The 22,637-nt window shown below is 38.3% G+C and overlaps 1 protein-coding gene across 4 annotated transcripts in view; it reads right to left on the bottom strand.

Annotated features, from left to right (window-relative positions):
* The window catches only part of WASF1 (WASP family member 1), a 103,313-nt gene that overhangs the window by 18,342 nt on the left and 62,334 nt on the right, over positions 1-22,637 (bottom strand). For 3 of the 4 annotated variants that reach the window (XM_067293868.1, XM_013949014.2, XM_067293867.1), the window contains exon 2: positions 13,930-14,090. In XM_067293868.1, the coding sequence (XP_067149969.1) occupies positions 13,930-14,062 (133 nt within the window). In that variant the 5' untranslated portion in view covers positions 14,063-14,090. The remainder of the gene's footprint in view (positions 1-13,929; positions 14,091-22,637) is intronic. The other variant, XM_067293869.1, reaches the window with a different exon arrangement.

The raw sequence follows: 22,637 nt of genomic DNA, 5'->3' as shown, positions 1-22,637 counted from the left end.
ATATTCACAAATGACCTGAAAACACTGAGATTAGTTTCCTGATGACACTAAATCACGGAAAAGAAATACACAGAGCATTAGTAAATACACAGAAGTCACAGCTGGTTGAAGAGGTTCCCAAGCTGGAAATAGTTGGAGGCTGGGAGATTACTAGGAGGAGAGTATCATACATGCTCGTCTAGCTCTTGCACTTCCTGGGGCTTTCAGCCACCGGGAGAAACGGATCAAAGGTGCAGCCCTTCTTAGGACTATACATCGCCAAGTACTAGGCCACAGTAAAACAGAAATGGAAAATCAGTAAAGTCTGTTTAGCTGGAAACTCATCTAACATAAGACTTTCTAATAAATGCCTTGAAACTCTTAAAAGTTTATTTTCTTTAACCTGTATCTGAAGCAAGATAAATTACTTAAAAATATAATCCACTAAGAGCAAGAGTACTACATTTTAATTTACATTTACTATATATTAATTTAATTTTCAGATAATATATTCAATATATTCTAATTATTCAAATTAATTAAAAACTCATATAATGTTCAGAGGCATACAAATTAAAATTAAAATCAAGTGTAAAATTTCATGTATAGAATAAAAAGTAAATTATAAGGCTCTAAAATCCAACAACTTCCTCTACATAGATGTACTTTAAGGCTATAGTTTGTTTTATCTACATAATTTCTTCAGGTTTACAATTCACCTACCTCGCTAATGAGCTCCGATTGTAGATAATCAGTCTCAAAATCTTTTTATTATGCTGCATGCAGCCACAAACATATTGTACAAAATAATTTGCTGAGGCTTATAAACACTAATCCTCAAATGAGAAATACATTTAAAACAATCTGGCACGTTTGAAGTGGTATGCCAACCATAATGTCTGTACCTACATGTCTGCTGGCAGCCTCCTTAACTTGAAGTTTATTTAACTACATGCTTTTTTCAAGCAATGCAAAATGTTCATTTTTAGTGAAATATACAACTTCTGTTCAAAACAGTACTTTGTGTACATATACATATGTATATAGCATTTATAATCCAGTATTTGTGTTGTCATATCTGCATGTATTCTATATAAATAACTTCAATTTTGAATGGAGTACAAAAGATATAACACTGACCACCAGGAAGTGGCACAAAAACTTAGCTAAAGAAAAATCTTATAATAAAAAAATGACATCCTAAATTGAAGTCAGTGTTGAGTCTCAGTATTTAGTAAACAAAGCCGATCTCATTCCACTTAATTTATAAGTAATATTTTAGAATAGTAAAGGACCAAAATTAATTCTATTGTATAAAATGAATATTGCCAGTATATTATTAATACTGGAGGAAATATACATCCTATTTGTTTTTTCAAAAACTGTACTGACGTTTCATGCAGTACTATGAAGAGAATGACAGATGACTGACAATTAAAGTAACGCCTTAGGATCTTGGTCACAGCTGGATACATAATATTAGATTAGAAAGATCAGCGATCTTATTTGCCTATTCAATTAAATGACAATATAGACTTCTGCAAATAAATAATTTCAACATCTGTGAAGAGTTTATTTTAGTGTATTTGCAAAACATGCTTAATTGACCAGAACTATACAGTAAATTTGCCATTTTCCAAAAAAATCTTCATATTCTCTCCAATATTACTAGCTCTACTTCTCCAACCGTCATACTGGCATTTATTTTTATTAATAGAACAATGGGTTTTTCACTTACATGTGAAGATACATTATTATTTATTTTTAATGAAGGAATATATTATTCACGTTATTACTCTTCTCACAGCTTTTTTTCTTGCCTCAAAAGGCTGTTTTCACAATAACGCTTCAGTAAGAAAGGGATATAGGAATGCAGCTCCCTCTGGCGTCAGTCAGTGCCCTTTTTGTGACAGCCAAATAAACTGTTTGAAAGTGACGTGCAGCTCTTCCTTCCCCCAGGAACTTGGGGGTTTTGATAGCCTTTTTTGAACAATTCTTTTCCTGACATCAAAAGCAGACCTGTAATAATGTACTTCTACTAGCTAAAAACAGAATAAAAATAATGCTGCTCACTGCCTTCCTCTTTTTTTAAAAAAAAAAAAAACTTCAGAGAGTTGTGATCAGCGGCGCAGAGTCTAGTTGGAGGCCTGTAGCTAGCGGTGTCCCCCAGGGGTCAGTACTGGGTCCAGTCTTGTTCAGCTTCTTCATCAATGACCTGGATGAAGGGACAGAGTGCACCCTCAGCAAGTTTGCCGACAGGAGTGGCTGATACACCAGAGGGCTGTGCTGTCATTCAGAGAGACCTGGACAGGCTGGAGAGGTGGGCGGAGAGGAACCTCATGAAGTTCAACAAAGGCAAGTGCAGGGTCCTGCACCTGGGGAGGGATAACCCCATGCACCAGTACAGGTTGGGGATTGACCTGCTGGAAAGCAGCTCTGCGGAGAAGGACCTGGGAGTGCTGGTGGACACCAAGTTAACCACGAGGCAGCAATGTGCCCTTGTGGCCAAGAAGGCCAGTGGTATCCTGGGGTGCATCAGGAAGAGTGTTGCCAGCAGGTGGAGGGAGGTGATTCTCCCCCTCTACTCAGCCCTGGGGAGGCCACATCTGGAGTACTGCGTCCAGTTCTGGGCTCCCCAGTACAAGAGGGATGTGGCACTACTGGAGCAAGTCCAGCGAAGGGCTACACAGATGATTAGGGGACTGGAGCATCTCTCTTATGAGGAAAGACTGAGAGAGCTGGGCCTGTTTAGCCTGGAGAAGAGAAGGCTGAGAGGAGATCTTATCAACGTGTACAAGTATCTGAAGGGAGGGTGTCGAGAGGATGGGAACAGACTCTTTTCAGTGGTGCCAAGCGACAGGACGCGAGGCAACGGGCACAAACTGAAACACAGACGCTTCCATCTGAACATGAGGAAATACTTTTTCACTGTGAGGGTGACAGAGCACTGGAACAGGTTGCCCCGAGAGGTGGTGGAGTCTCCTTCTCTGGAGATATTCAAAACACGCCTGGATGCAATCCTGTGCAACGTGCTCTAGGTGACCCTGCTTGAGCAGGGGGGTTGGACTAGATGATCTCCAGAGGTCCCTTCCAACCTCAGCGATTCTGTGATTCTGTGAATTAAAACCACCAAAACATGTATCATCCACTCCTATTCGTCACCACAGCGGTAAGTACACAGTGTCTTACAAAATCTGAAAGGCTATTGATCAGCTTTACATTTCTCATCTTTTACCAGTTTTTCCCCTTAATTTCTCTTTTATCTCCTGTTTTTTCTCCATAATCTCTTACGCATATGAAAATGTTGTCCAGCATTGGCTTCTGTGCACAACTGAATAATTTTTAACTATCCAATACAGTATTATGAAGGGATATGAGTCTTCTAAGGGAAAAGAAAGTTTATTTTTGTCTTGTTCCTGGGGCTGGGAAAGTAAACTACAATCATTTCATAAAGTTTTGAACCTTACTTCAAACTAGTTAAACATTTAATTTAATCCACATTTTAGTAAGCGTGGCAGATAGATCTCTTATGAATCATACATCGTGCTGTACAAATTCCTAGAAACACACTAATACACTGAGGGATCAGGGCATAAATTAGCAGTCCCCCAAAACTCAGGTCCTTAAATTGACCTGAATTACTGCATTCTCTAATGCTGTGTCCGTTAGCAAACCTTAAGGAAAGGACATTTAAATGAATCATTTCACAGCACCAGACCAATTACTACCAGATTTAGTTAAAGTCTCTCAGACAAGAAGCGGGACACGAGTCCTGAAGCAGGACTTGCAGAAGAAGCCATTTCTTTACTATCTTTTTGCATTTTTAAAGAAAAGAGTTCCAAACCCTGTAACTGAAGCTGAAGATGAAACAGTACCACTCAGACTGTTATGGCACCAGCAGCCTCTAGGAACCATGGTCCAAATTTTAAGTAACTAGATGAACAAATAAATTGAGCACCTAAAGTGCTAATACCATAAACCAGCATCATTTGGGGAAATTCAAGAGGATCTCCAGTAAATCTCATATGTGAGATATCTCAAGTGGGACAATCACAATTGAGACAATTGTTTAGTGTTGTCAAAATTATTAACCTTTAGAAATTCAGCTCAACTACTCTGTCAAACTGCTGGAGCTCGGCACAGAGAGACTAGCAAAATCCAATCCAACATACATAATAATGGCATTGAAATATAAAAACATTTAATACATTACATATGCCATTATATTATTGCATGTAACATAGCAATGTTATATTATTAAATTTAATATAATATTAAATTAAATATTATATTAAAATAGTTAATATGTTAATATATTGAAATATAAAAAACTCAAAATATTATTACAAATTAAGAACATACCTGGTTTGGTCATTTGATTTTTGAAAAAGACATAAATTGATAAAAAATTAGAAAGAATAAGCTAGGAATTCAGTCTGTTACCGATACCAGTCTGTTATCTATATGCAATAATATGCTATTCCTTGATTTCTATTATTTCAATTCCATTTACACTACTAAATAGTATTTTGTCCAGTAAATTTTGCAAAAAAATAAAAGAATAAAAGCATGGAACAGAAACATCCAGAAAAAACACCTCATGTCCCACTTCACAATCCTTTCTCAACATGCTGTGCTGCGCAAAACTACATTATTCAGTACTGAATAGTTTTTTCCTACACAATATAGGATGCATACTTGAAAATAATCTTTCAGGATTACTCATTACTACAGAAACCAATAGCAATATATAACCAGGGTTCCTATTCCATTAATTGTGACATAGAGCTTAATATCTCCATTGCCTGTTGATTCAGCTTCACATCTCAACTTCATTAATTTTCTTTTATTGACTGTTTGAGCAAAAAGGCAGGCATATAAGAATTTCGGAGCGTGCAGCGGGGAGCGGGAGGAAACACAGACACGTGGCCAGGTGCGGGTGGCTGGGGCTGCGGGGGCAGCCAGAACTGCCCAGGCCAGTCACAGCCGGCTCCGGCTGGCTCCAGCAGCCCCAGACCAGGCAGAGGAGCAGCTGGGCGCCGCGACGGAGGGCAACACAGATCTGCACCCCAACGCACGGGCACTCCGGCTTCCCTTCGACCTTTTACCTGAGCTCGTTCCCAGCCATGTTGGGACCTGTGGGCCACTACAGACCAGCAACTAGAGGTGAAAGCAAATCCCAGGGGTACAGGGCCTCTCTGAGGGGCAGGAGGACAGGAAAGAGGATCAGGTAGGAAAGGCAAGGCCAGTTAACAGAGCATCAGTGATTTACTAGGAGAGCTACTGTTCGTAGCAGCTGCGAGCCATAAGGCTGTAGTTACGAGCATCTGCTTCATCACAGAGGGGGTGTCAACACCACCAGGAGATTTATAGGGTGAAGGCTGGTTTTGTGCAGGGTGTACAGCAGGCGAGCTGCCACCAAGCCTGAGAGGACCCTGGGTTTGCCCAGTCATAAGCCATGAGTAGCAGCACCTGGGGACAGGGGCACCCATCTGTCTCAGCACTGCCCAGCCAGTAGCCAGGGTGAAGATCCTCGCTGCTCCTCTCTCCCTGCAACACCAAAGGGTCACTGCAACACCTCGTTCGTGGGGTCTGCACCCCTCCAGCCCCATGGGACCGAGCACCTCCTCCTAAGCAGGTCCACAGAGGATGACTGAGAGAAGCAAACCTACTGTCAAAGGGTTGAAATTCACACCTCTGCAAGGGGCCCACAGATCCCCAAGGGCTGAAGTGCCAACAGCATCCCATGGTGACCTTTGCAGCTCAGTGGAAATATCTGCACGTCAGGGGCCATTTGCCACATTTTCCCCCAGTGCCCGTGCTCCCACCAGTCAGGAGCAACTCTCCATCTTCAAAATGAAGTCCTGGGACCTACCAAAGCATGCTGGCCTTGCCAAAGTGAAATATTTTAATTCAAGTTCTTTGACAGAGAGTTGCCTTTCCCTGCATCCTCCCCCTAGATTTTTATTTAGGGAGAAGTTGTCATTTTTTCTTGCTGGAATAAAAAGATGGTTTGTGCAGCACAGAAACCAAAGCTCTAATACATGGCTGGAGGGAAAAGTGTGGTGTGGTTGGAACAGACAACTGTTTTTCAGCTTGTTTCCTCTCAGAAAGAAGGCCTGTGAAATGGGCCTGCATGGATGTGCGTCCCACTCCATCCCCTCCTCCTGCAGTCAGGGCAGCTACAAAACATCTCGCCTCTCCAGCCATGAAGGAGCTGACATCTTTCTCCATCAGTCAGGTCTGGCCAAGGAGAACAGCCGCCTCTGCCAGGCACAGGGGAGCACAGAGCTTGGAAGAGCAAAACTCATTCTTCCCCCAAAATACCAGCTTCCAGCTGGGCTCATAAACGGGGCCAGCAGGTGCTGGACGGAAGAACACCACGATGGCAAGGTGGTATTTCCCCTGCAAGCACACAGGGATGGGTCCCTGCCAGGGCCAGAGCCCCCCGGGCTCCCCACTCTGAGGAGAGCAGCTCCATCAGGAGTGCCAGAGCGGCAGGTCTTCAACAGAGCACCCAGGAGGTGCCCGTGGAGAAGGTGGCAAATGCCCACTTCCAAGCCCACTGATGGGCTCCCAGGCAAACAGCTGTTTTAATCTGTACAAGACTGTGCATATGTAATGAATACTTAACAAGACACAGAGTTTAAAAAAACTGAATTCTGACTTTGAACATATTAGTAAATAGCAGATTAAGTGAGAAAACATGGAAACCTGACCATTCAGTCAATGTAGACAGGTGACTAAATGCAATCATTAACTGTGGGGATAAGACCAAAGGTTAGGAATAGGATAATTTCAGAATTTGGCAAATATTAAAAAATATTTTGCTTGAGTTTTCCACAAAACATCACTGATAGACCAAGAGTATATAATAACAGGAATTACAGTATAAGACTGTCACTGTTAACTGAAAGAAAAGAACAAACACCTAAACAGCTGCACTCATTTTTCTGAAAATACAACATATGTAGGTAACTTCAGTAAGACAAAGAAGCGTGCGCATCAGCAGTAATAGGTTATTAACGGCATGTCTACACTCGTCTGAATACACAATAGGATCAAATTAGCCATGTGGATCATTTACAGTTTGATAGATAATTTTCATCTAAATATAGAAAACAATTTTAGGTCTTTGAGGTTTTTTTGACCCCAAATGTTAGTCAAAAAAACACTTTAAAAAAATCAACAGTTCTTCAAAAATGTGTTATCTCCATGTACATTCACACAAAGGGTGTTTGTGGATTCAGATCAGGAATATATCTGTCTGCATACAAATGCATATGCATTTATTTGGCTTTATCAGTACACAGGGGGCTCCATTCTCCTTCCTATGGCTATGCGAAGATGCTAGAAAACTGTACAACATTTGATTATCCTCAGCTCTGAGAAAGATTCTGAAAATACAAGCAAAGTAGAGTAAGTAGTGTATGTAATTGCAAATAATACAACTCAAAAAAAATGCAGTTACGGTAATGTTTCTTTCAGAGCTTATCTGTAAGTACATTCACCTGGTAGTTGAGTCTAAGTAAACTCCCTGCTATACTGGCAAGTATTTACATTATTAGAGAATGTTTTATTTTGTGAGCCTTCTCAAGAAGGAAAATGATTTTAGGACTGCTCTAACAAATATTCTCTCTGAAAAAGCAAAATGCAGACTAAAGTACCAGGGGAAGGGTCTGATCCTTGCACTGTAGAAGAACAGAATCTATGGCAGCCAAAGTCTGTGGAGCCATCCTAACCATGAAGGAGCAAGGGCTATGTTTATTTCTTGGCTAAGGTGCAACTTCAACACAGCCTTTAGCAAATTCTAAGCAAAGCTGTAAAAAAAAACCCCAAACATATGAAGAATCTTTGATAAGATCCAGGCTGTCTCCAACTCCTGCTGCAGCGATGACAGCTAAGAGGAAGGATGCCTTCACAGGAAAGTGTAACCATAATCAATTGGTTCAGAAGGTTATTTCTCATCAGGATCGTTTCAATCTCACAGCTCAGTGGCTAGGAGACAGACTAAAAGCTCAGAGATTCAGCTACCTCCTAGACTTGGAATAAGATCCTTGAGAAGTTGATTGGCTGTAGGTGAGCAAACTCTAGAAAACCATGTAATAAATATAGCTCAGCAAAGCTAACTAAGAACCTATCGTTATGAAAATGTAAGAGTGGTCCACGATGACTGGAACCGAGGATCCTAAGGGCACAGAGAGAGCACTGAACAGACATTCTAGTTCCTTTAGCCAGGCAGGTGGAGCCTGGGTGAGTCCTCTGACTATTGATGAGAACATTAAGAAATGGGAATGAGCAAATTCTCTTTGTTGGTAAGAGCGCACCATTGAGCATTCATGCTGAATGATAAAATGATATGACAGAATGACAGAACTTGCCTCAATGTGGTATGACTAGGACTAGGGAAAATGTTCTAAGTCCCTTCCCATATCCTAAGACGACTCTGATGCCAAAATGGCTAGCCAGACTAGGGACTGCTGTCTCAACAAAGTCCTTCTTAGCTTACTTTGGAAAGAACCCTTAAAAGAAAAAATGAAATAAAGGCATTTATCAGATAACCTGACCAGAGTATCAAAAGTATCAGATAAACACTGGTAAGGGCCAGGTCTGGAGCAGGTCTGATGCTTCCCGCTGATATCCAAGAAGATAAGATCAGTCCTTGAAAATCACCAGTCAGGGAGGTCTGAGATACCATTTCACACCTCCTACCTGCGACACCATCAAGTAAACTGGCTGAGGTCAACCAAAGTGTTCAGAAATCTGGGAAAGAGACTGCTGATAGCTGAATCTGATGTTGAATGCACCTGTCCTAAAAATCATTTCACAGGGAAATCTTGCTCCTCTTTTTTTGTTGCTATCACCTGAATTCAGTGCTCTGTGTAGGCAAAGAATTAACAGCATGTAGGACTTTTTACTGCTCCAATTTCTAACACAGAGGTGGTTTTAATGAGCAATTACTGACTCTAGGTTTGAGAGCATTTTCTCATTGCCCCATTATCACTCAGGATGGAGATTAGTATCCTATTGACACTACTGAGAGGTCACTACCACCACTGGGGAGACAATAGGGGGAAAAAAACCCAAAACAAAACAAAAGACCTCTTTGAGAGGGTGGCATCTCTGAAATGTAGGGTAAGCCTTTGGTTTTCAATTCCATCAGTTCCCTTATTCCATGTCTATAAGAATACTTTCTCTAGTGTTCCATGGCAACCGTGATAATAATGGAGAAGAAAAAGTGGTGAATACTGAAGAAAATTCACAGAGAATACCGAACATTCTTGTGAGCAGTGGGAAGCAGGATTCGTAGGGCAGGAACCTGCTGTAGGGATTCTGCTGCTTCCAAAATACTGACGAAAGATCTAGATGCAGATCTAAGCAGAGACCAGTCTCTGATCATGCAACATGTGGGGGCTTCACCAGGTAGAGAAGATGGTATCCAGACAGGATGGAGAGATAGGTTGGTCTTCAAGGTGAAATGTGTTGGTTCTCAAGATTACTTGCAGTCCTTACCTTGCTGGTAAGTATTTCTGGAGAGACATTTCCTACTTTTTGAACATAATACTTAAAGCTTTGGCAAACTGAAGCTTTTTCTGAGGTGAGAAAATGTCTCACACAAGAAGAACAGTGTTTAAAACACTTCTAGTTGATGGCATGGTAAGCAAAAAATAAGGAAGAAAAGGGAAAAAAATAGAAGAGGCTGGGAGGAAAAAAAAAGGAAGGAAAATAATATGCTCAAAACTAAGTGGTTTTTGCCTGCAAACTTACAAATTAGAGGCGAAGAAAAGAACTAACTAGGAAAACATGGTAAAACTGGAAAATAGTACAAAGAAAGGAAGAGGGGAAAGGTTACTGTTAGTTGAAGCTTTTTTTCACTAACATAAAAGGCACTCCAGCTTAGCCAACTGAGAGTTATGCAGCATGCTCTTTCTTTACAGAGATGTAGAATAATAAAGGGAAATGACATCTTGCTATTAAGAAAAAAGTTTTGGCCTGAACGCTTGCAATATAAATATTTGTAATAGGAACATACATACAGGAAAGTACTCAAAAGGAGAAATGTTTAGATGGAAATGTCAGAGACTGGGAATAGGAATGAGCCCAGTCAGTTAGGTTTCTCATATGGTATCAAGACTCTGTGTACAAGGAACAGCTGAGTAAAAGGAAAAGCAAGACTGGTTGATAGTTGTGAACAAAATGGAGGAGGCTGCATCCACACAAGAGAGCTACTTATCCACCTTCTAACAATGGCACAGCTGCATAGTGCTATCAGTCATGTTTCATGTATGCTGGAACGCTGTAGCCTGATATACCACAACATACACTAGCTCAGGCAGCACTGGAGTACTAATGCAGCTGCAATATGGTTGAAAAACTAGATACGCACTTTTCTAATGCCGATATAATCAGAAAGCAAGAAATATAGAGAAGAATGGCTAGGAAACTAGAACATCTATTGTTGTTGTCCAGAGAGTTACTTTTACCACAGTGCTAAGAAAAGCTGTCAGAAGACAGGACCTTTTATGAAGTTAGAGAAGATGGGGAATAGACAGGAAAAAAATTACTTCCTGGCAATTTTGTATGTTGCATCAAGACTGAGTGATGTGTTTTCATGCTCCAGGGAGAAAGGCAAGGACTATCAATCAAAGGAGATACTATAGGTATTTCTGTCCTTTCATCTCTACTTTTAAAGGTCACAAAAAATTTTCAAACCAAACAACTAAAAGCAACCCACCAAATAAACTACGAAAGGATTGAGAATTTGTACAGAGACACATAGCAACTACTGCTGACTTACAGATGTAAAGCTCTTTTCCTTTTATGTTAAAGCACAAGAAAATGGGATTCTTGTCATGTTACAGACAACATTTCTGCAGGCATGTTCTGTTTACACATAGTAGCTAAGATCATAGAAACATAGTTCTGTTCAGTTTGAAAGGACCTCCAGAAGTCATCCAGTTCAACCCCCTTCTCAAAACAGGTCCAATTAGATCAGGTTGCTAAGGGACTGATCCAGTCAAGTTCTGAGTATCTAGAAGAATGGAGAACTAACTGCATACATGACAAAACTCTAACTTACCTTTTCTAAATAACGTATTTCAGCAACATTTGAAGTACTGAAAGCTCTAATGCCATCACTGAGCTATTTGCCCATATCATATCAGAAGAAAGGTTAAGAATACTTGGTCTTGAAAGTCATAATGGCAGGAGATTAATCCTCCATTTGAAGGCAGGTAAGTGAAAAACCTCGGAGGCAGAAATGACTAAGTGCTAATCAAGTCAAAGACTATCCATTTCAATTTGCATAACTTTGCTGTCAAAAGCAAAAGCAGCTTTAGTTTAAAGGAAACGAAGCCCTACCAGAACGTTGTTACACCCCTCAGCATTAAACCTAGCTTTGCCTACCACTTAAAGGTTGATTCTCAAGCATACACATTATCTACAGAAAACAAGAAGGGAAGGACTGCAGAGAAGCTGGTTGCCAGGGGACGGCTGTAAAACTATGCCTGCTGGCTATGACTCACAGAAGACTACTGAAATTTATCTGCATGTCAGCAGGCCTCATTGTACACTGGTAACAGTGAAACACAATGTGAAGACAGGCTATTTGGGTTTAAGCATGTAGGACAACATTCCCATGCTAGAAGAACTCCCAAACCTTTTTGCATTTGTATTGCTACTAGCACAAATAGGCAGAAAAGCAAAAGGAATCAGGATCAAAATATTTTCAAAGGTATTCATATACCTTTATAATGGGATCTCCATTTCTATACAGCAATCCATAAGGCTGCTGAGAAATATGGATTAGTTTGCAAAACATTTTCTGTTTAATTGTAAAGAAAAAAATTGCAGTTTTTATTAAAAAATACACAGTATAAAACAAAAACTTACAAAGTGAAAAATTAAATTAGATGATTGCATGAAACTCAGAAAAGCAATAGTTGTCATCAGTAATTCACTTGGTATAAACACTGTGCACAGAAAAACAAACACCATGACGCCATTTTCAGAGAAGAACAAAAGACTGAAGTAACAAGCTCCTGCTCATCAGTGCTTAATTTACTTTTAAAAATTCAGAATGACCTATTCTGGGCTTGCTGGTGCAGAGTGTCTTTTAAACTAGCATCTTTTCCCTCCTCTTTTGCCTTCCTTGTCATTTCCAACTTTGTGTACCTTTTTAACCACTGTTGAGCCACAAGTTCATGCCAGGAACTCCTCTCAAATAAAACCAGCTAATATTGGGCTCATCATGATGTATGCACACTTAATGTAGAACCACATTCCTTTTACAGAAATGTAGTATAATTACGGTTATATTCCCTTGAAAATATCTCTCAATAGTCCTATGCATTAGGCAAGCCACATAACACATCTGGGATCATTTAGCAGATGTTCTTCAAGATTAAGCTTTTGTCCCTTAATCAAGTTCTTTCTGTTCTGGTATTGCTTCATCCTGATCTCTTCCTGAACAGTCATGTAAGGAATGTCAGCCATAAGGTCTATATTTCAAGAAAACATAGCAAATGCAGCCAAATCTCAAAACATAAGCACTGAGTGATGCTGAGTTGGGAATTGCTGTTTTTTAAAATTGAAAAGCCAAGAGGTTGGTTGTGTTTTTAAAAGTCAAATGAAACTTCCCAGTGAAAATATCAACTGCTTATATATAAATATGGTGTCATCATCCTTGACTGACACAGGTGGTAACAGGATTAATATAAATTTGATTTGCCACCTATGAAAGGAAATCCCCCCAAAATGGAATATGCAATCAAGTAAGAATTTTTAAAATAAGGCAAAATAAAAGAAATGAAGGCAATGTTAATGCGATGACTTAGAAAAGGAGGCTAGTACATGAGGGCTACTCCAAGAAAGGCTTTTGGCCAAATGGAGCAAGACCACAAGTGGTGATCTCTATTGCACCCTTCACTGAAAAGAGTTTTAAACGGTTAAATTATTTTCCTCGCTGTTACCAAAGTTATACTACTAATGTTCATATATATGTTCTGTAAGCATAATTCCATGTCCTCAATTACAGTCTTCAACCTAATAGTACCCTAACTGCTTTGAAAAGCTGCCAAAACACAGCACTGTGGTATACTGATGGTATACTGTACAGTATAGCATCAAAACAATAACCAAATCAATCTAATTAACAAATTAGGCTACATCCCTAAGGTCCTGAGACACTGAAGAAGCTGAAAGCCTTTTCACACTGTGTATGTATATGCATGTACTTTTTAATATTTAATGTGTTGGCAGTCTGGAAACTACTAGTGTCCTAGTGGTTAAAAAGCACTTACAGTGCTGAAAATTCAAACTACTACCGTGCTGGTTCATCTGACAACTCTAAAGTTGCTGCAACTTGTGGAAAAAAACAGAAACCAGCCTTTTCAGAAAATCTCCTCCAGGCTTCCAGAGCCTGAGAAGTATTCACTCCTTTGAGAATGCACTGAGGGAGAAATAGCTGAAGGAGGAAGTAAAACTTTCAGCTATTCGAAATCCTATATAACAATTACATTTCTGGTTTTACTGTTTTAAAGACAACTACTTTTTTTTCCTTAATGACCACAACATCACCAAGTGTGCAAATTAGGATAATTAAGCAACCAGTGGTATATTCCTCATTATGTCATATTCCTTACTCAGGAATAGCTCTAGTTTAGCAACTACTGACTTCATTAAATACCAGATATCTTTTTCTGTTATGCTTCACTGGTAGCAGAATTATATGGCTGAAGAGCTTTGAGATGTGCTGCTGCAAAAATCCCCTTTGAAAACTAAGCTTACTTTCACAGAAAGCTTACTTTCACTAGCTACAAAAGGAGTGGATTCAAAGCTCAGGCACAATTCTCTATTGGTAATTTGAAAAGGTGTTCCTGTTTCATCTACAAAAACTGTGAATGCAAAATATATTAGTCCTAAATACAGCTATTTGGACAACATACTTACTTAGGCTACTCAGTTGTCTAATTATATTTGCCAAGGAAATATTGGTGACACATTCCAGTTCATTCTTGATACCTCGGGGCAGAGCTGTGTGGCACAGATGCCTGGGGTCGATGTTTCTTTTTACCAGCGGCATTCTGGAATGTATCAGAAGACCAGTACACCTGTAAAGAAAGGAGACAAAATGTTGTAATAAGTTTAATTGTACTTTAAATTCAGATTATGTCTAAGTTAAATTGGCTAATCCTAACAAGATATATATACCTCTGTACTACTGAAGGGATTCATTTGCTCTAAATGTGAGTACATAAATCTTTTCTTATCTGCCCAATGAAAGACTATTTCATTCTCTATCTTGTAAACCTTTACCTGACTCGGATGTCAGTGAAGTGACAAATAATTTTTTACAATTCATGATTCTTTCTCCCCCTCCCAGGATCTAATTAGACTACATTCAGTGCATTTTAAGCCCAACTTTACTCCCCTTATTCTTCTCAGAAAGCAACAAAATTTTAATAGTGAGAAACTAAATTACAAATTACTAGTAAGAAGTTTAAAAAGTGTGCATTGGCAGGGGTAAATTAAATTAACAGATTTTTTAAATTATTCTCTAGGAACCCCAAGTATCTAAATCTTTCTAATACCTAAATACTACAAAGCTAACAGCTGCATGCAAGCCAAACGAAATACAAAGTGCAAATACGGACACTGTCTCAGATGCAGGTGATGAGACAGTGTTTATAGTTAAAGTGAGACTTTATACCTGCTGGTACAATACATGGGGGTGGCACAAAGCCAGGGAGGCCAAGCAGGCCCTCCCAGCGCAATTTCTGCAGTATTAGGAGCACGTGAGCCCCCCTCCCCAGCCGCCCTCAAGACTTGAAGAGCCCTTAACTAGAGGTTCATTATCATGGTTCCACAACAGAAAATAAAGGAACAATTCTGTCACTGTAAAAGTAACACAACAAATGATATCTGAGCAATGTTCTACAGAAGCAATTAAATATTAATTCCAGCATTAAGCACTTCCTTGATTACTACATTAATGATATTGTTCTAAAAACAGCAAAGAATGTGTCTTTTAAAAAGGCAAAGCAAGTATGAAAAGAAACTTTTCCAAAGAAAAAGTAAAAATCTACATATAAAAGAAACAAATACTCAGCATTTTTATCTACCTCTATATAAATAGAGATACAGGCTATAAAAGTGAAAAAAAACTGTAAATAATGTGCATGAAAATAATTGATAGCAGGTTCACTTTTTCTTTTGTTTTTGTGTTATTCAATCAAGATGTTAAGTGATAATATTACTCCCCCTCCTTGATTTTACACCATTCGTGAAAAAACTTGTCCAATTTACAGAATGCCTAGACTGTAAAGCTTCAGATGCTGATGTGACAGATTCTTTACAAAAGTGCATGTAATAACAATAAAAAAAATCTTAAAGTCATTTCAGCCAACTGCTAGATAGATTTTAAGTAACAGCACTTAAGTGTGTAATGCTCTTTACCTGTCTGGTTTGTCTCTAGGACGGAACATTTAACAAAAATGGCTGAAAAAATGCTATATTGGCCAAAATATTCTCTCCAACAGAGGCAAACAGGCATAAAAAGATGCTGTGCAAGCGTAGACTAAACCAGAACTCCCTGGCCCCAAAATGCACAATTCTGAACCTGAATAAAAGTCCATTTAAACAATGGAAGATTTTTTTGCATCGACTTCTCCAGACTTTGCAGAAAAGATACTCTCTGACATTTTTGTCCCAAAAACATGAATACCAGGTAAATAAATACTGCATCACAAAAACTATGGAAAGACTGAACAGAGAATAAATTCATTGTTTTTCACAGATACAAGAACAAGGAGGGAACTAAGGAAATTATCATTCAACATGCTTAAAATAAACAAAGGGAAATACATTTCACACTATTTATAATTAAATTGTAGAACTCATTGCCACAGGGTACTGTATACAACAAAAAATATATTAATTAAAAAAACAGAGACATTCAAAAAGGTCAGATTCATCAATTAAACATGATACTCTAGGTGTGACTTTCAACAGAGGAAGTTCCAAAGCTGCTGTGTGCTATTTTCTGAGAAAATATACTGGGGAACAATTAGTCTATACATGCCTTTTAAAACTCCTTCCCTAAGCATCACTGTCAGAAACAACATCTGATACTGGACTGACTTTCATGTGACTCTGCAGGATAGTTATACCTTCTGTTACTCAAGAGAAGCAGAACAGAGGCAAATCTTGAGATCCCGCCCTGCTAGCCCTCTGAAGCCACTGATCTCAGTGAAGTGCGACTAAGCTGTAACTTTATAAGGTAACTAATTTGAGAACTGTCTGTCAATAATTTGTCCACTGCAGACCACACAGTCCTTGCAATTTGTTGCAACCATGAGAAGGTCTTGCCAATTCCTCCCCAAACCTATCAAATGATGCAGCACTGGGATCCCTCGCACACAGCCTCTGCCTTGTAGAAAATGTCTTTCCTAGTCCAGTTCTTACTTATCAAGAAAGCTGGCAAATTAAGAAATCACTATATTTATTAAGCAGCTTAGAGCTGTTAAAGGAGAAACGTTAAATCTAGTCTATCTATTACCTTAACAAGCAAACAAAAATCCCTCAAACCATACATTGCTCAAGCCAATCTGGCAGCAAGGGAAAAATTCATTCCCAGATCGTAAAATCCTATGAGCGTGTAGGCCCCAATTAAGCCCTGAAAACTCTCTGTAACCCAAATGAAGCAGAAGGGAAGAAGCAGCCAGTGCAGAAGGGTATCACTGGGCTGGGAGAAACATTACCTACATCTCTGCAGGGACTCACGCTTCTCATCCTGTCTTGTAAGTCTCTGGGCTCTCGCTCCCCCAAGCCCCCTTGCTCCCCAGGCCAAAACTCAGGGGAAGGGAAGGAAATCCCCAAAGCCCAAGTATTTTCTCCTCGCCACTATCCCATGCAAATCTCTGAGGGTTGAAGAAGTGGCAGCACTCCCCACTCGAGTTAAATGGAAGTGCTCTGTAGTGATCATAAAGTGAAACACATCTTTACAAAGAGACGCAGACACTTTTGCAGAGCCACTACTGAAAACCTCTCTCTCTCAATGTCTATGCTTCTTTTGAAGCACTCTGAATCCACTTGAGAAGCCAACTCTAATCTTCTTTACAGTCCCCTCTGCTATTACAACACTTGTACAATAGCTAGTACAATACGACCCCGCCACACATGCTGTGAGTATAGAATATGTATACATATTGAGAATTTCATGTTTTCATTAATCTACCATTCTGACACACAATTAAAAAATAAATAAAAATAAAATGTTCCAGTTGCCCTTTTTAATTAGTTCCCATTATTTTTAAAAACTGCAAAATAACGGCACTAATGAAGGGTAATGAATACATTCGTAGAAGAACAGCCTTAATGAGATTTCACTGCACTTCTTTTCAAAAGGGGAAAGGGTGTTTAGTGTGCTGTGCTACCAGCCTTATGGGTGACACTCTTCTATCTCTATCTCATGTTTTTCAAACACTCCTGGCAGCAGCAGAGAAACCTGGTTTTGGTGCATCTGCTCCCATACATACACCACAGCCCTGGAGCAGCACTGTTAAAATGACACGGATTATGACAATTTCACTGTGCTGCTGCTGCTAAGAGAACACCATGGGGAGCACCAGCATAGGAAATAGCTATCATTTTCCCTTCAACACTGTCCTGGAGAAATATCTCAGAGGTGCAAGATATGTGGAGAAATGTTACATTACTACAAGCTTGTGAAAAATTTAAAATGTCAATTGTCACAGTAATGACTCAGTTTTTCTAGCAAGTACAGTAATACTAGTAGAAACGACAGCACAACATTCAAGTGGGGAAAAACAAAAGAAATTATTCAGCTGCTCTGTCCAAAATCTTAACTGGTAATTAACTATATTTCAGTTTTACTTTCAGGAGACTAATGAAGTTTCAAGATTACAAGATCTTTCTTTATGAAAATTTATTTCTGAGTGAATTACATTTGGTCATTACTAAACTTGTATTGTTTTCTTGATGAAAGACATGCATCTATAATTTCATGCAGTATACCAATAATGCAGCACTAAATGTCCTTGCTTTAATGGAGATAAATTAAATCCCAACCATTTCTATAATGTACCTTTATGCCTTAAGATTACCATATTTCTTGCCAATTTCTCTTTAATAATGCACAACAGTAATGCCTTTCACATCCCTCATTTAATTGATCATGTTCTAGCTGCTAGTCAAACACATCACTTTGAAATGTAATAGTCAATTTAACACCTTTTTCCCCTCTTAGAAACACAAATAGAATATACAATAGTTTTTATGTTTGCCTACATAAATCATGTACTACCTGCATCTAAACTATGCAGACTTTGGGAGAGAAGGAAAGTAGCTAATAAAAATCCTATCTCTTACTTGAAAATCTTTGATTTAATATGATACAAAATTCAGATAATTTCATCACTACAATTTCCAAAATTAAGTAACTAGGAAAATACTCTTCTATATATAAGCACTGATACATTTGATACTGATACATACTGATACAACCCCCAACCACCACAGGAGATTCATTAAGTGAAAATGTATTCCATAAATGTCAATTTATACAGCTTCTAATTTTGATCAAATTCCTGTCTCCTTGGTTATGTCATATACTTTGCTCTACAGTTATTCTTCTTCAAATCTGAAAGCGAGAGATAATTTTGCTTGAATAATCATAATTTGGTCTCTTAATAGAACATCATGCACCATACTAGTAAAAAATGACAACAAACATTTCATATTTGTACAATTCAAATGTAATACTTCATTAAAAATTTGGTTCAAATATATTTCTCTGCTCATTTCCCTACACAATTTTTCAAGCTGTATTAGTATTAAATAGTCCAACAGCGACTACCAAAAAGATTCAATGAACACCAAAACGAACTGCAAATGCATTAATAGGTCTGGTGAAGTATCAGAATTTTAGCAATTGACAAGTCAAGCTCATTCTCTTGTCTGTCAAAGGTTCTTTTAATAATACCACCACACAGATTGTTACACCAGCCTTAGAAAAAGCAAAGAAAGATGAGGCTCTTACAATATACACCCCTATTCTGAAAAGGCAAATATGCAAAGGACTTCATGCAGCTTGTTCCCCTGTAGTTCGCATTGCAAGATCAAGGCCCAGATAAAAGCATGAGAGGAACCGACAGTGACAGTATGGTGCTCTTCAATAAAGTAGGCCACTTCCACCTACTGCTGAGTCAACATAATGGTATTAAAACTTTAAAGGTAATTGATGCCTCTTACAGGATACATCTTGGAATAGAAATTTGTTAAAATTACGGTTTTGCAATGCTTTCTATTATGAGCCGTGTCACAGAATGGAAGGTCTTCTCTTTGGAACACTTTTCCTTAACCTCAAAACTCAGTTTCCTACAGCTTGCTCTCAAAAAATTTATATTGAAGATGACCAGAAAGAGATGACATCTATTGTAATTAAAACCAGTGCCAAAGAAAATAAATGCAAATATGTTGCTAGAAAGCGATGCTGGCATCACTACAGTTTAAGAACGAGTAAATGTGAAACCAATTGTATACATCTTAGTACCTCCTATACTAGATTGTCTGTTCAAAAAGTTTTATTTTGGTCAGCATAAGGAGCAATGAATATATAGGGCACACAAAGGAAGCTGACCTTTTCTGTTAAGCCACAGAGTCGTTAAGTTAATAAAATACTTCTTATTTTATTTGTAGACCTGTGTATGAATGCTAGTGCAACTGAAGCAATACACTTAAAATTGTCTCAAACTGAGTTGCGCTTTTAAGGTTCTGTTGCTGAACTGATGATAAGATTATGCAGGGACGGATTAATATGGCATGGGCTGCTGAAGTGTCTGCATCTTGGTAATGTTGTATAAGAAAGTATTTGATTTGCAAGATAATAATATTCAGATAAAAAAATTCTGGCTAACTCAAAATTATAAAATGTATTTAAAAATGCATGTGTAATTTTTATTCTGTATGTAATACTAAGATTGATTTTGTATTATTTTTTAATTAGCATGTCCATGACATTTATTCTTTTCTTCATATAAAGCAATCTGTAACTATCTCAGCACATCTGTCACAGAATCACAGAATCACAGAATTGCTGAGGTTGGAAGGGACCTCTGGAGATCATCTAGTCCAACCCCCCTGCTCAAGCAGGGTCACCTAGAGCACATTGCACAGGATTGCATCACATAAGCAGAAAACGGACAATGCTAAGTCACAAAAACGAGGAGGACTTGAGTTCTACTAAATCTCTAAGGCACAATCTTAGAGAGTGCTTACAAGTGACTTCAGCTACTACAATCCAGCTACTACAATCCAGCCAATTTTCTCCCTGATGCGTATAGTAAGCTTACCATCTCTGTCTCGTGCATGCATGTACACCAGCACACACACAGAGGCACACTCATCTTCAAAAAAACATGAAAAAACCCTTGAGCTTTATGGCTTTGATTATAGACACAAACCACAGCTAAATCTACTTCCTTGCCAAAATTTCTAAGTTTTGGCTTTATTCAGCTATACAAAGAAAAAAAAAGGGGGGGGCAATACTTTTTACACTGGAAACAGAAAATTCAGCTCTGTATTGCTTGTGACCATCATGAAATAGTTTTATAAAAAGAAGGTGGTTTTAGAAAGTTATGGGTGAGGAAAAAACAGAGCTATGATAAATAAATTTCTCCAAAAATCTTAAATAATTACAGTCACTGAGATAACTCCATCAACGGCAGCAACAGCAGAAATCCCAGTATAGGTAACACGGAAAGATGTGACACCTATCTGTACTCCCCATTTCATCCCAATAATTTTTTAACTGTTGTCCAATCTGAGCCAAATTTAACAGAGGGACAGATATTTGAAGGACTGTTAATCAGTAATACTGCTAAATATGGCAAGTACAGCTTCATTAAGAGAAACATCTGTAAGATTTCAAGGGAGAAAGCAAACATACTAATTCATAACTACAGGGGCTACCTCAAGTTTTAGATGAAGCAACAGCACATTTACAACTGGAATACAGCAATCTAGGTCAAGGCAATGAGCTGTAAGTAACAAAATACACGACTGCACGCAATGAACAATTTCTAGCTCGATCTGTTCAGCACTCTCAGCTTTCATACCACTCCCACTATTGCTCTGTAAGAACTTTACAGCTTGAGTCCCACTGCGGTCAGTCGTATAGATTTGGGCTCCCTCAAGGCTGGACTGGGCCAAAGCCCAGGCACTTACCATCCCTTTCACACAGTCCTCCCCTCCCCTAGAGCCCTAATGAAAGATTTCACTCTGGTCACATGTAAAGAGCAAAAACCTAATGTATCCTAAATACAAGGAGAGAACATTCACCTCAATTTCTGTTTTTTTCCCCCCAGTATAGCTGCAAAATACAATAAGGTGAAATGAACAGCATGCTGATTTTGCAAACCTCTTCTCTTTTGTTAAGCAGAATTCATATTATTTAAGTTTAATTCAAATACAAGCAATTCCACACCACAGTACAACTGTTTCCACACTCTGGTTTTCTTAATTTCTTTCCAAAAGGCTAAACTTGGCAAGGTTTCACATTAATGCATAACTGACGTTTTCCTTTGTTTTTACCTTTGATTTTCTGTAATGTAAACAAGTGCCCACTGACTTGTCCATTTGTTAAGGATCAGCTGTTTTAACCATGTTGCTTCATTCATTTTTTCAATACCAAAAGCTTCTCTCTTATTACTGTAAATTTGCCTTTTTAATGCAAATTGTTTATTTTGAATTTAACAAATTACAGTAAACCCAAAAAGTAGCAGTCATTAAAGTACACAGTTATTAGAAAGACAGACACCAAATAAATGTAAAAATGTTTCCATTCATCTTGATAGGGAAACTATCCTAAGGAACTCTTGCAAAAAACAAGTGCGGCACCATGTACCCTCAACAGTAGTAGTACTGGGGGCTATAAGGCACCACAGCAGTTGCATATGTGGCTCATTGACAAAATTCAATAAGCAAAGTTAGACATGACAGTGCTTTAGGACAGCTACAGCAAGAAATATTTATACTTACAAATTTACTTCACACTAAATATTTAAATGAAGCTTTTAACTAAAGTTAAAAAAAGGTAAAATTTTTAGTAAAACAACTTATTTCCAAAATACTTTAAAAAAACCTCTGAACACATGATGAATAAAATTTCTGATTTTAAAAAACCTTAAGCACATTAAATACAAATAATAAAATTAAAGAATTCCAGATGTTACTGTAGAATGAATAAGTATTTTACTTTTTCTTATAATGCTACTTCTGGATAGCTTTAAAATAAAACTTTTGGTACATCCATGATGACGGAATTCCTTCATGACCCATGATATTTTAAGTTTTACAAGACAATAAACAATCAGAAACCACATAGAATAATATTATTAGAATCTTCATATCCAAATACAGATCTTAAAGGCAGAAAATACTGATCACCAATTCTTTTTCTTCCGATACTGAAACTGCAGTATTAAACTATAGTAAAGACTTATAAAACCAATCCTGTGGGACAAGATCTAATGATATCTTACTACAAAAAGAAAGAGTAATGAAATTCATCATACGTGTCCATACATACATTAATATAGAAATATTTAAGTCACGTGGAAGTATACAGTGTTTTATTG

Source organism: Apteryx mantelli, chromosome 3, assembly GCF_036417845.1.
Source record: "Apteryx mantelli isolate bAptMan1 chromosome 3, bAptMan1.hap1, whole genome shotgun sequence".
Classification (NCBI taxonomy): Eukaryota; Metazoa; Chordata; class Aves; order Apterygiformes; family Apterygidae; genus Apteryx; species Apteryx mantelli.
This window is presented reverse-complemented; position numbering and strand designations above follow the sequence as displayed.